This window comes from Schistocerca nitens, unplaced genomic scaffold (genome assembly GCF_023898315.1).
Source record: "Schistocerca nitens isolate TAMUIC-IGC-003100 unplaced genomic scaffold, iqSchNite1.1 HiC_scaffold_376, whole genome shotgun sequence".
Classification (NCBI taxonomy): Eukaryota; Metazoa; Arthropoda; class Insecta; order Orthoptera; family Acrididae; genus Schistocerca; species Schistocerca nitens.
The window spans coordinates 8,405,741-8,420,415 of NW_026045910.1; the positions used below are offsets into that span (position 1 = coordinate 8,405,741).

Genomic DNA, 14,675 nt, shown 5'->3' on the forward strand with positions numbered 1-14,675 from the left:
TTTCACACGATGTTTCTTTAAAATTCTGCCTACTTTCGATGAAACGTTCCCGACATATGGGAGAAATGCTCTGGACTTAAACACCTCCTTATCCTCTTGATCTTGTGGGTGGTCACGTTTTTTTCTTCCTTAAAGCAGTACTGACCTGATGTGCAGAATATCCATTATGTTGAAATACCGATTTCAAGTGCTCTAATTCGTCTGCAAGGCTGTCTTTATCAGACACGACATGTGCCCTATGCACCAACATTCGAAGGACGCCCATAGTTTGTGACGGGTGATGACAGCTTGACGCCTGCAGGTACAGATCCGTATGCGTGGGTTTTCGATAGACAGAATGCCCCAATGACCCATCCACCCTGCGTTTAACCATGACGTCCAGAAATGGTAGGCAACCATCCTTTTCAACTTCCATCGTAAACTGAATGTTTGTGTGGATGGAATTCAGATGTTGTAAAAACCGTGAAAGCTCTTCTACACCGTGAGGCCACACTACAAAGGTATCGTCCACGTACCGCCAGAAGACTGTTGGTTTCAACATCGCCGAATAGTCAGTGTCAAACACTCGCCTGAAGATGGATGTAAGGTTGTCAGCCGAAATATCGTGGAAAGAAGTCGATGAGATCGGGCTGCAATCCCGAAATCTTGTGGAATAGCCCTAGAGGTCTTCGCACGATCGCGCCGTAAGCCGTGTCGGTGTGCGCCACCTGGCCCATGTTTAATTTGAGGGCGCCACAGTGGAACAAGTGGTCCCAGCGCCAAATAGCGTCGCCGTCGATCATATATTTAAGCGCCTGCCTCCCGCTCAGCCAGTGAGTCTAATCGGTGCGTGCGTCTTGACATATCGACTCGACAACAGACAGCGTGTTCATCATTCTTTGTTTGCCTTACTAGTGGACGTCTTGGATTCGTTTGGTTGTCTCTGTCACCCGGTTGCTTGTTGCGTGTTGTCGTCGTAAGGTCTCTCTCGATCGTCCGTCGTTGCTTCGTGTCCGTTCTTTCCGTTCGTCTGTTTGTTCGCGGGCCGCTCTCCGTTTGGTCCCACCGCGCTTTCTCGGCCACCCAGCGACCGTTCCGGTCGCGATTACAGCAGAGATGGCAGTCATACTGAACACTTCTGACCTGGAACGTAAACATGGTACGCAATTATCGAATGTTACACTCTCATAAGAAAATTAAAATGTGTTTTTTCTCAATGGTTTATTCATTATTTCCCTTCCTTACGCCATTGCAAATATTTCCGCTAAGTTTCATTCCATTACTATCACTCGTTTTACATGGGAGCCTTTTCAAGTAGCGTAAGTTCAATTATAACCATCCTGTATTTTATTATTGACAGAGTGAGCGGTAATGCTGTAAACAGATCGGCTATGCATCCATTCGTAGCCAGACAGCATTTGCAAACGCTAAGAACAGGAAATGTAGCAGTACCCGTAAGCTTTGCACAAAGGAGAATACGCTTACACTGATGACTCTGTAGCTATCTCAATACAGCTTCTTCCAGTGGAACTGGAAATTCAGTAGACCTATAAATACACAAAATAGAAACGTGGCTATAGCTATGAAACGGAAGAGGTAATGCACACAGAATATGGAAAATAACTTTCTTCATAATTTTGTTCACATAAAATCTACAAGAAATAAGCCAAACTACTTTTGTCGGTGTTCACTGGCCCATTCCGACACTCGTCTGCTTGAAAAAAGCCTTTATGAACAATCACTGTGAAGTTCCGTACTGGGTCGCATGTATATAGAACGCGTACAAGATGAGACACAGGAAGCCTCGCCGAAGACCTACGACACCTGAGAGACGGTTCCAAAGGAAACTAGTACTCAGAACAACAGACCGCCCATGCCCTGAAAGGGTAGAGATGGGTGATCCGCTTCTGAACTACTTCCAAGAGACAGATCCTTCTAAGGAGTGAGTGATCAGTGACTCGCAAAAACGGAGCGTTATCTCCTCTGATCCGAAATGTTTCTGTGGAGACGTTAGTGAGCTGAATGAAGATCCTGCGTCAGGCTGCTGCAACAGTGCCCCAAGTCACATACTGAGCGCTGATGTATGGAAACTCAAGAAACAACAATTTCATATACACTCGCGATCTGTCAAGTCAGGAAACGCCCTCAAAGTGCCGTATAAAAATTACCAAAGATACAGCACATGCACGTCACGCAGGCCGGCCTGAGTGGCCGAGCGGTTCTAGGCGCTACAGTCTGGAACCGCGCGACCACTACGGTCGCAGGTTCGAATCCTGCCTCGGGCATGGATGTGTGTGATGCCCTTAGGTTAGTTAGGTTTAAGTAGTTCTAAGTTCTACGGGACTGATGACCACAGCAGTTATTTCCCATTGTGCTCAGAGCCATTTGAACCACATCATGCAGGATTTTCATAATTCTTTCGCTCTACGCTAAATATTAGCCCTAGAGAAAAAAATGAGCAGTATTTCTTTTGGTAGGACACTTAATGTAGTTCAGTTTTGTACTGGGATACTTTTTCGGTAGAAGCCGTAATTTTCATGTTATTCAAGAAAAAGGCTAATTGCTTTTAAATGTATCCCCACCCCAACAATCATCCCTCAACAGTCATTATTTCTAATATATTGTTGTTGGCATTCCGTCCTACCGCTGTACAAAACTGTGCAACGAGACAAATTAATTCCCATATTCGTCCGCCTGCTTAGCTGAGTGGTAACGTGCTTGCTACAACGCAGCAGGCCCAGGTTCGATTCCCTGCCAGGTTAGAGATTTTCTCCGCCAGTAGATAGGGTGTTGCGTTATTTTCATCACCATCTCATCATGACCGATGCGCAATTCATCCATTCTGGTGACACGTGAAATAAGACTTGCACCCGGCGGCCGAACTTCCTCGGGTGCGACTTCTCGATCATCAATGCCACACCATCATTTCATTTCATTTCCCATATTCCACATTTTTTCTGCATTGACTGGCTATTACACCACCAACTTTGCCATGCACTATAAATTGTAAAATGGACTTACGTAAACGTATGCTTCCGCGCCCATTGTCACATTCAATAATTTTTTCTTAATTTGTGACCGCATTGTCAACATGTAGAACTAACGACGTTTCGGTCCCTTTTGCAAGTGACGTTCTTCAGGGAGTTTTTGTTTACTGCTGAATGAGAAAATTTCGTTTCTGACATACCTGCAGCCGTGACTGTTACGTAATTCTGATATGCTATTAAGGACGAACTCGAGGGGTGTTAAAAGTCTTTATTGGTGTTATTATTATTTCTTTTCATTGGTGAAAACCCCACGTTTCGATTACTGTTTACAATAGTGCATGTGATGGGTGGAAATCGGCGAATGGGAATCCAGGCGGCACCGAGCGGGGTGGCGCAGTGGTTAGACACTGGACTCGCATTCGGGAGGACGACGGTTCAATCCCGCGTCCGGCCATCCTGATTTAGGTTTTCCGTGATTTCCCTAAATCACTCCAGGCAAATGCCGGGATGGTTCCTCTGAAAGGGCACGGCCGACTTCCTTCCCCATCCTTCCCTAATCCGATGAGACCGATGACCACGCTGTCTGGTCTCCTTCCCCAAACCAACCAACCAACCAATCCAGGCGGCAGCTGTCACATGGCGCTGTTTTCCTGCTTTCTGGCGCCGGCTTAGGCGCGCCAGTACTCTATGTACTTGCGACCGCTGCGGCCTTTGGTGTATTGCTTCACGTGAGCTGCCGTTTAGTAACGCTGTTATTACTGGCAGCCAAGACGTCGGAAGTCGATATCCCTCTTCTCTGTTCACGCTCCGATCCGTAGAACGCCAGTTCTCTTTCTCCTGATAACGATGTCCTCCTGAGTAGTTCCCACCTGGAGGTCCGCATGGGGGACTATTTTACCTCCGGAATATTTTACCCAAGAGGATGACATCATCAATTAACTATACAGTAAAGCTGCATGCCCTCGGGAAAATTTACGGCTGTATATTCCTTTGCTTTCAGCCCTTCACAGTACCAGCACAGGAAGGTAGTTTTCGTTAATGGTACAAGGCCAGATCAGTCAATCATCCAGACTGTTGCTTCTGCAACTACGGCAAAGGCTGCTACGCCTCGTTTGGAATCACACGCTTGTCAGGACTCTCAACATATACCCCTCAATTTCCGCTGCAGCTACGGTAGGGCAATCTGATCAGTGAGGCACGCAAGCCTCCCCACCAACGACAAGTCCATGGTTCATGGGGGGGATGTTGTTATTTATCATAATAAGAGTATATATTCACATAATTATTTTTACATATATGACAATGCGCACACACACACACACACACACACACACACACACACTTCATTTATATATTTAAAATAATCAGATTAATGCTTTCAGGACAGTTATGAGATGTCTTTTCCTTTCATCTTTATGTATTAATCATTTGACTGTTACATCCTCTTGGTTTTAGTTATTAATCTTCACCTTTTGCTCCATCTTTCTCAAGGCCTTATGCCCAACAGGTGATAATTCATCGATAATTCAACTATTCTGCCATTTTCCATTCTTTTGATATAGTCCATTCAGTAGTTCGTGTATTCCTTAATCTCTTCATACATATTTTTTCACTCTCTGTTCTCTGATATCAGCACACATGCTCCTTTCAGAAACTGTATATCCAGATATTATTCTTAGCAGTACGTCTCCAATGCTTGTATTCTTTATTCACTACTGTTTTGTTTTCGTACTGCCACAGTACTATTTAAAATGTCATAATTGGTTCTGACATGATTTTGTAAAACTTGGATAAATTATCGTTTCACACTTTAGTTCTGAGGGCTCTAGACATTGTTGTGTTAATAAAATTAAACCTTTCTACTTTTTTTCTATGTCCAATTCTGTCATGACTGAGATAAGACTTCATATGAGACTGAACGGGTTTAACCTTCCTGTATTCTAACCATTTATAATTATTTTTATGGGAACTGGCCTCTGGCCTTTGAAAGACATAACTTCTGTTGTCCTTGAAGGTACAAACAGACTACATTCCTTTGCGATTCTGGATGAAATATTACCAGCTGTCCAGTGGGTTTTCTCATTTCCAAGGTTGTCATGTGTAGTGATAGTCGAACTAGACAGATATTTATCTGAGTCATATTTGAATAGAAACAGCGATTCCTTAAACTGGTGGGTAATCAAAACAATTTCCGTCCCAATGTTACAACAACTGGTTCAGACAGTATTATGTAACCCTCTATGCCTAGGCGCTTTGAGTGTATCTATTCAAAAGCAACACAATGTGTACCAAGAGAGGAAACTGACTCACTTTAAATAGACCAAATTTTATTTATAAATCATAACATTGATTCATTTTTTCGGTTTAGGCACGTATTTTGTCATACCGACTGCAGATATCTAGATTAATTAAAGTTATGCTACTGTTCTTAAATTGTAATTTGTCTCCAATAAAAGTATGAAAACGTAACCATAATAAGCCTTAGTTTTAAAATTTTGCCTATTGTTGAAAAGCATTTAGGATTTTGTTGTAATATTTTGAATTTTTGCAGCGGATGAAATGCAGATCATTTAAATCTCGAAACTACTGCCAACTTAACATAAACGTATTACTTCTCTTTCTATCACATTTCAAAACAGGAATACGTAGGATAAAAATACAGGTATAACTGCCTGAATTACAATGGCAAAATGACTTCCTTTCATTAATTTACGTGAGTGAATGATGAGTGGTGAGCCATGAAAGGGAACTATTTTTTCCAGTGAGAGGACAGCTGTAACCGATTCTCTGGAAAGAACAGTTTCACCTCTCTCTATACAAGACAGGTCATTGCTGCCTACTGAGAGTGTCGACATTAAGGAACAAGAAGTCAGATTCGGAAATCTTCCAAACACAGGCGCTAATTCCGGAAGATCCGTCGAATATATGGAAAATATTAATGAAAGATAATCTTGGACCACGCAAGTAGTATACTTTACAGGCTATGACAACTGTTAAAACAAAGGTGTAACGAACATAGATGCTACACTTAATGGAAACCGGCGAACAACATCGGCCTTCGTTGAATACTGTCCCATCTGAGAGCATGAAATAAAACGACATTATCAGGTTCGTGGTATACACGCCGTATTAATGGTTCAAAAATGGCTCTAAGAACTGTGGAACTTAACATCTGAGGTCATCAGACCCCTAGACGTAGAACTACTTAAAACTAACTAACCGAAGGAGATCACAAACATCCATGCTCGAGGCAGGATTCGAACCTGCGACCGTAGCAGCAGCGCGGTTCCGGATTGAAGCGCCTAGAACCGCTTGGCCACAGCGGCCGGCCGTATTCATGGGACGGGGCATAGGTAATAATTTAAATAATGCATGAGACGTGGCATTCAGTGTACGCAAATCACGTCCGAAAAGACTCAGTGCTCTCTTTGTACTTAATTCCACCTGTCATAGCTTATTTTGGTGAAGGATATTGTCTTACGATGTTCTAAGTGCAACTTTTTTACGGTACTGTATAGCCTTCGGATTGTTTTCAAACGCCTGTGAGTTTTATTCTTTGACGTCGCTGGTAAATGATCGCAATGGTGGGGCGCAGAATGTGCAGTGCACAGTTTGGTTCGAATCCAAAAAATGAGAAACGAGATCAACGCCCGAAGCGTCACGAAGATGACTAGGACTAATGTGGTAAAATCTTGGAGGAAGTAAGACATCATTAACGTAGCAGCAAATCCAGAAACAGGCGAACCATAGTTACTGCTAAGACAGACAGGTAGCATGCTTGATATTAGATTTAACCATAATATTCGAGCGGCATCAAGAACTACCTTACAATTAGTCACAAACTATTATCGCATCAATCAACTGGAAACTTTCTCGATAACCTCATGTCATTTCTTTTTAATTCTTATTTTACTTTTTGGATTGAGTATCAGACCTACAGCAAGGTTATCGAGTTGAAAGCTGAAGGACAACTATTTACTATTAAATGAAGCGTCGTTCAAGCATGTAGTCAAGGACATGCAGCGTGATCCGCTCTTCGCTCGCCATTGTACTGTGACTATTAAGACAGAAATAGTTCGATCAAAAATGTAGTCGGGCACCTCCTTAGACTACGTTTGCTTTCATTCACACTGGCGACATCCGCATATTGTGGAGACATAACGCGTAACACCGGAATTCCATTAGGTCGTGACATTTCGACTTTTACGAGACGTAGTCCTCTCTTTGTGTCATAAATATAAATAAAATCGTTTTTACGGTGACATTTATGTGACGCCTGCGTAAAAATTTCCAGTATTTCGCCTGCTAATGTATGGTAATGAAAGACGACACAGTTATGTGATTAATAATAAACTTTCATACAAGAAAGAAGTATACCATACTAGGTTTTATGAAAAACTACAAAAATATATTTTAGTCAATACAAAAATAATTATAACCCTCTATTGTAAAAAAAAAAATACGCTTTCTGCAAATGGCAACCCTTCCAAGGAAATGACATGGCCAAAAGTCTGTATTCATTTTGGCAACAGCAATAAAGTTAACCGTTTGCTCTTTCAATGTCAGAAGTGTTCGAAAAGTGACGATGATCTCTACACGTTCACTTGAGCAACTAAAGTTTTACAAAGCCAGACCTGACCAAATGAATAATGTCTGCAATTTATTATAAGATATACGTGTCTGTAATATTGATAGTATTGTACTGACACATATAAGCCTTGCAAACATTAAAACGCGTTTACACCTTAATTTCCTGCGAAGGGTATCTTCCTTACTTACTTTGGAAATACAACCAAAAATCGTTCATTGAACCCCTTTAATTTCGTGAATGAATTAAAATGATGAATAATCCATTTAGTGATGGTATTGCATATTTTCCGTAGTTTCGTATTTTGATTGCCCAGGACAGCTACCTGAAAGTTGTCACAGGGAAGCATTAACCACGACGTTAAGGATGAAACTGCAAACAGTCAGTGATGTCTGCATTCAAAATAAATTCAACACTGGACGCGACCGTAGATTAGTGGCTAGTAAAATTATCATAAACCCCAAACACCAAATGTTGAAACTGTTTGAAAGAAAGAAATCTTAGTACTGAACAGTGAAGTGAGATAAACCAGCAGCATGAATCAATAGCCCATAGAGACTCAACCAGACAATTCATGATAAAATATCGAGTTGCGGAAATAACTGGTATAGAAGGAATCACAGACCATAACGAAAGTGGAACAGTAATACTAAAGCCCTACTGAAAAAGCAATGACAATTCAAAACTGAAACGATTTAAGTAAAATATCTTAATGCATGACTATCAGAAGAAAATGGAAGGTGAAAATAAATTCAACGAAAATCTATAAAGAAAACTTTAGTAAAGCAGAATATCTGGCAAAAAAAGTTAAACAGACGTTAAAGGTAGGTAGGATATAATCAACAGCAATGTAAAACAACAGGCGAATAATGGAAACAGAAAACATTTTCCAGTACATCTGCAACATCTACCGCAGCCTAAACACAACATTGGTAGAACAAAAGCAGATGTACCTATTTACCAAGAGGTTTTTCAGTCAAAGGTAGAAAGGCTATTGAGCAGGTGAGGAAAGGCAGAGCACAACGGCAAGTCATCGTATTTCAGCTATTGGAACTGTTAGAAACGAAACAGTCTTCACAATAGGCTGCAGGATGGTAACATACCATCAATTTGGAAAATAGCCATATTTCGCTGGACTAACTTCCATTTCATTAGCTTTTTATCTGCTATGCACAAGTTTTTCACGAAGATTCTAAAGAAGAACATTACAGGTGTTTTGGCTAGAGCTTAGCTAGTAAAATAGGTATCGTACCTCAGTGGATTCAACACGATAGGCCGCTTCCATTCAGCCAAACTAATGAGCGTGCAACGTTACTTTACTCGTCCTCTTCGAATGCGAAAAGGTATTTGATTCAGTCAGCTACAAAGGAGTTATAAAAACCCTAACAGAGCTAGGGACAGAACAAACACACATTAAAATGATACACATGGGTATAACAGGAAAACGTGATGCCAAAATTGTAACACGTGGACTGTGGGCCAGGGGAAAAAAGTCATTTGATCGCGTGAAGCTTATTCCATACCGTGTCCAGCTTCGGCCGAGTTTACTTCCCGAGTGAAATATGACAAGGTTTGAGTATATGACTTCGTCAGACATGTCGGCGTAGTCCATGGGTCCCGTGGTTACTGTGAAAGGTCGCATTACAGTCAAGGATTACACGACCAGTTTCGTTGATCAGCTCCATCCCATGGTACAATGTTTGTTCTCCAGTGGAGATGCTACGTTCCAAAACGACAGAGCCCATCTTCACGTAACTCGCATGTCCAGAAATGGTTTTGTGAGCACGAGCATGAAATTTCTCATCTACCCTGGCCCCCACAGTCACCAGATCTCAATATTATTGAAGCTTTGTCGTCTACTTTGGAGACAAGGTTGTGTGATCGCTATCCACCCCATCACGTTCACCTGAAGTCACCATATTAGGCTCGTTAACGTGTCTTTTTTATTTTTTATTTATTTATTTATTTATTTATTTATTTTGTTAGGCTTCAGTTCTCTGACTAGTTTAATGCGGCCAGACACAAATTCCTCTTCTGCATCAGCCTCTTCATTTCTTCTTCCTCAATTAATTGCTGGGTATGTCCCGATCTCGGTCTTCTCCTTCCCTTTAGTTGGTTGGTTGGTTGGTTTGGGGAAGGAGACCAGACAGCGTGGTCATCGGTCTCATCGGATTAGGGAAGGATGGGGAAGGAAGTCGGCCGTGCCCTTTCAGAGGAACCATCCCGGCATTTGCCTGGAGTGATTTAGGGAAATCACGGAAAACCTAAATCTGGATGGCCGGACGCGGGATTGAACCGTCGTCCTCCCGAATGCGAGTCCAGTGTCTAACCACTGCGCCACCTCGCTCGGTCTTCCCTTTAGTATCGTGGAGGTTATTCCCTGATGCCTTAACACATGTTCTACGATCCTGCCCTTCATATTGTCAGAGTTTTCACTGTATTTGTATGTGTTATATCTGATGTTTCGGACATGTCCGAATATATGTGCCTTGACTGCAATTAAAGATCATCCAGTGCAGCTGCACTTTCACTGTATTTATATGTGTTATATCTGTCCTTTCGGACATGTCCGAATATATGTGCCTTGACTGCAATTAAAGATCATCCAGTGCAGAGGCACTCTTTGTCTGACGCCGGCCGCTGTGGCCGAGCGGTTCTAGGCACTTCAGTCTGCCACCACGCGACCGCTACGGTTGCAACTTCGAATCCTGCCTCGGGCATGGATGTGTGTGATGTCCTTAGGTTAGTTTTAAATAGTTCTAAGTTCTAGGGGTCTGATGACCTCAGATGTGAAGTCCCATAGTACTCAGAGCCATTTGAACCACCTTTTTCTGACCTCTTGCGGAAACTAGGATGATTCTGTGAGCAGTGAGGGTAACAGACAGAGGACACTACGAAAGTAGTGTGCGATAAGTTGGGAATTCTGGTTGGAAGGGAAGCGCTCTCGGATACCCGAAGCTGTTAATGGGTCAGTTGGCACAAAGCGGGCACTACCTGTTGGACTCCAGGTCCGACACGACTTTTCACTTAGTGCCCATTACGACTAATGTCGGAATTTTAATTTCGGTCATGTGTATATACGACAGCAGGATACAAAATAAATATTGTTAGTCTTTTCGGACAGGTCCAAAAGAACAGTATGTGCAGCCCGCAGACTGCTCAGTAGTTCACTGAGGGAAAAATCATTGCCTGGATGAAAGCTGACTTTATTATTCCAGTATCACCGTGTCGGACACTGACATCATCAGATATTTTGTAATGTCATGTTGTACCTAGACATGAAGATACATGTTGGAGTAGTAACAATCGTAAGCAGACTTTTGTATCTATAAGCAAAATCAAGGTCCGGGCTATCTGACTATGACAGTGTCCTAAACGCGTATAGCTGGAATAATAAAGTGAACTTGTATCAAGTGATTGACTTTTGCTCAGCGACGCATCCAGTGAATGACTTTTGCTCCGCGACCTATTCAGCGTTCTTCTGACTGCACTTTATTGTCCAACATCGTCACATACCTCCTTCGTGACTTCGTGTCATAGCTACATTCTGAAAGAACAGGCACCACACACAAAGCCGAGCTTTATTTTTGACATCACATCCGTAAACCCAAGTTTCATCACTTGTTGTGACCCTTTTCACTAGCTTTCTGGCATTGGTGACTTCATCTAGCTACTCCTGGGCAAGTTACATTGCAGCTGTATTGGATTTAAATTCAACAATTATGGAAAATATTGTACTATTGCAAGTTTCATATCGAAAATATAAGAAAAAAGTCATGGAATGTGCCAACTTCCTATATCATCATGGTCTTCTTTGATTGATTCCGCTGTCGTCCATAATCATTTCTTGCACTTTGTCCAACGATTTCATGGGCTGATGACGTCTTCGGATGGATAGGTCGCTCATCATATTCAAAGTCTACAGCCTCCTCCTAAAAGTCTAGTCTAGTCGTAACCTCTTTCTTTACTCACAGCAAGCTCACCAGAAACGACATTTAACGTTTCTAAAATTTCGATGTACTTTATGGTATTTCTAATGCTAAATTTAGTACAAACAAATTCACTTGTGTATGAAATAGATAGTTGCCAATACTATCAAAAAGCTTGCGAAAGCTGTTTATAGAGTTCTGTAGAAGTTCATGTACTGAGAACTGTTTGTTTCTGCCCCGGCAGGCGATGAACGGCGGAGTGGTGATGCTGAGCCTGTACCCGTATTTCATCACCTGCAGCGCGGCCGCCAACATCACTGACGTCATAGGTGAGAAATGAGTTTATCACGTTGGGGCTCATCCCGGCCAATACTGCTAATGAATTTTGTCCCTTCACTCTTCATTAGTCTGCCTTCAAAACTGCCATCCAAATTTTTCTGTTGAGGCAGCTTTTCAATTATGGATACTGGTCGAGCAGTTCTCTAATAAGATCGTTAATAATTAGGAGACACGTGTGAGGTACACGGTACAAAAGATTATACGTAATCTGGTCTTAAGGGAGACTGAGAGAAGTAAATGGCGAAAGGGTACAGTAATTACCAAATTTAATGGTGATAGTTTTACTTCCACATATACAGAGTGAAGAAACATTGACACGCGCTGGCTCTTCGACGTGATTCCTTGCATACTAGCAATACAAAATTATCTCAACCCTGTGCGTATTTTTAGTGTAAACTGGACGTTAAAAATGTCTGTTTGGCAGCATTTCATGCACATTTATGGCAAGTACCTTAATTCAAGATTATCGGCCTCTTGATTAGAATGTAACAGATGAAGTAGTAGCAGAACAATACTGATAAATCTTGTGACTATGTGGTGCTTACAGTTGATACGGCCTACCTAGGATGATTCCGAAATGAGTATTAAAAGAAAGGGTCACGTGTAGCAGACCAAAAACGAGATGAAAAGTATTGGTTTGGGGGCAAAGGTGAGAAACGTTGAAAGTTGAGTGTAATGAATAGGTGAAGATGAAGTGTGGCTTGGGGAAAGTCTGAAGACTTAAAGGCTCAATACGGCCCTGAAAACAGAATAACAAAAACATACTACATTAAAGTATTAATACTCACTAATCAGACGTATTTCGTACGAGATATGCTACAATAGCTATATAATGTTTAAGAAGCCGTACACCATATAATGAAAGCGAAAATTAGAAAATAATAAAAAAGTACTCGTACGTTCCAGGATCATAATCCCCTGCTTACTCTAACACCAGCCTCAAGACACTGAAATGACTGGGTATGTCAGTTTTATAATGTCGGAATTGAACTTAAGTACCTAAAACGTGATAACAGTCTTGGCAGACAGCGACTCTTGTACGTCCGGTTTCTACAGAAAATACACAAAAGATGTAACTGTGTGACAGACTATTTTCTATCTTTGTGCAAGAAACCGCGTGTGGTATCAGAGTCTGCGAATATAGTTTCATCCTGCTTAGTCTTTTCATTTCACAAGTCGCAACACAATCTAACCTGTAAATGACCAATTTCATCAAATTCCTGATTTGGGGTTTGAATAGGACGAGATATCAACTTACTTTCATTTATTTCGCTTCTAACAAGAAATAAAATAATTATGCCCGAAATACCTCCACTATCAGTGGAAGAATAAAACCAAGAACTTACTATCTAATACGTATGAGTATGTTCTAGACCTAACAGAAGGCTATAAAATATAAAGGGCTTATTTCAATAGTGGTACAAGTCCATTACCTCCACTTTTCTGCCTATAATGCTTCTGAAATTGATGATCCAAAGAAACAGAAAGAAAGGTTTATATCTAGCAAGAAGCCATATGCTTGAATATTTCTGGTATCTGAACTACATATTTTTCAGCCCTCATTTAACTTTAGGACTCTGCATCTGAATATGAACAAAAATGGACTTGTACCACTACTGGAATAAGGCCTTCATATAAAATGTGAATTAACTAAAAGCAAGTTTCATATTTTATTGTTTATTTTTGCGTAACGCTGTTCATAAGTATACATGGTGCGTCTGTAAAGGTCAGTGAATGGTCTCAGAAAATAAAATACTTTTACTGGCACTTAAACTAATCACCATGAGATACAATATATTTCCGACATCGACTGTGAACCGTTAGGAAACTGTTAGCAAACGCATGTTGTGGAATTGCTCAACCACCGTCGTTACGTGTTGTTGGACACCCGCATCATTACAAGAGATGAGATATGGTGCTACCAATGGCATCAAGGGGCCAAGCGATAATGTTTTCATCGTCTTCCCCGCCTCCCTTGGGTTGAAATTCATGAGACTGCAAGTCTTTGCGGTTGAGAAAGACGATCAACATCGTCTTGATCTTGGATTTTGTGGGCTGACTTTTCTTGGGACGCGGGTAAGACGATGATCTCCACGCCACTGACTGCCACTAGGTCTCCGCATCGTATTGGTGACATCCGGTCCAGTCTCTTCTAATGATGCGGGTGTCCAACAACGCGTGACCACGGTACTTCGAGCGATTCCCCAAAAATGGTTTGTTGACAGTTTGCAACATCTTAACGACCGACGTCACAAGTGTGTTGTAGTGAATTGTGATTAATTTGAAGGCGAGCAAAGGTGTTTTCTTCGTACCTCTTGTTTCCTTTATTTTCTAAGACCATTCACCGAATTTTCAGACGTGCGTTGTAATTACACGATATAATTCTCAATAGTAACATAATGTGCAATCGACCCTCAAAAAGCGTGGATAAATGTTTGCAAACATCTGTTTGCAGAGACTGCTTACAGGTATGTGACCTTCTGTTTCAGCGCACATCAACCACGTGCGTGACGTCGCTGGGGTGGACCACGTGGGCCTTGGTGCTGGTTTTGACGGCATCAGCCAGTGAGTATTGCTGAAAGGACTGTTGCCACTAGAATTTAAGGCAGCTCGCACGTTGCATTTAGATAGTTTTACTGTAAAACAGAACGTCGTGGAGATCAAAAACAAACTGCTAAGTGCAAAATCTAAGAGAAAATTTCATTTTAAAAATTCTTTGCATGTTGAATTACTGGATACCTACAGAACTACCAATTAATACCTGTTGCGACTTTGCAGTGCTTCCCCTAAAGCAGTTATCAAGGGAAATTTCTTTCGTTATATATCCATATATGTGGGCTGCGTACCTTGAGA

The 14,675-nt window shown here is 41.6% G+C and overlaps 1 protein-coding gene across 1 annotated transcript in view; it reads left to right on the plus strand.

Annotated features, from left to right (window-relative positions):
• The window catches only part of LOC126229638 (dipeptidase 1-like), a 33,825-nt gene extending 19,434 nt beyond the window's left edge, over positions 1–14,391 (plus strand). Inside the window, exons 3-4 of the mRNA XM_049942377.1 lie at positions 11,728–11,812; positions 14,312–14,391. Of these exons, the coding sequence (XP_049798334.1) occupies positions 11,728–11,812; positions 14,312–14,391 (165 nt within the window). The remainder of the gene's footprint in view (positions 1–11,727; positions 11,813–14,311) is intronic.
• The last annotated feature ends 284 nt before the right edge of the window (positions 14,392–14,675 follow it).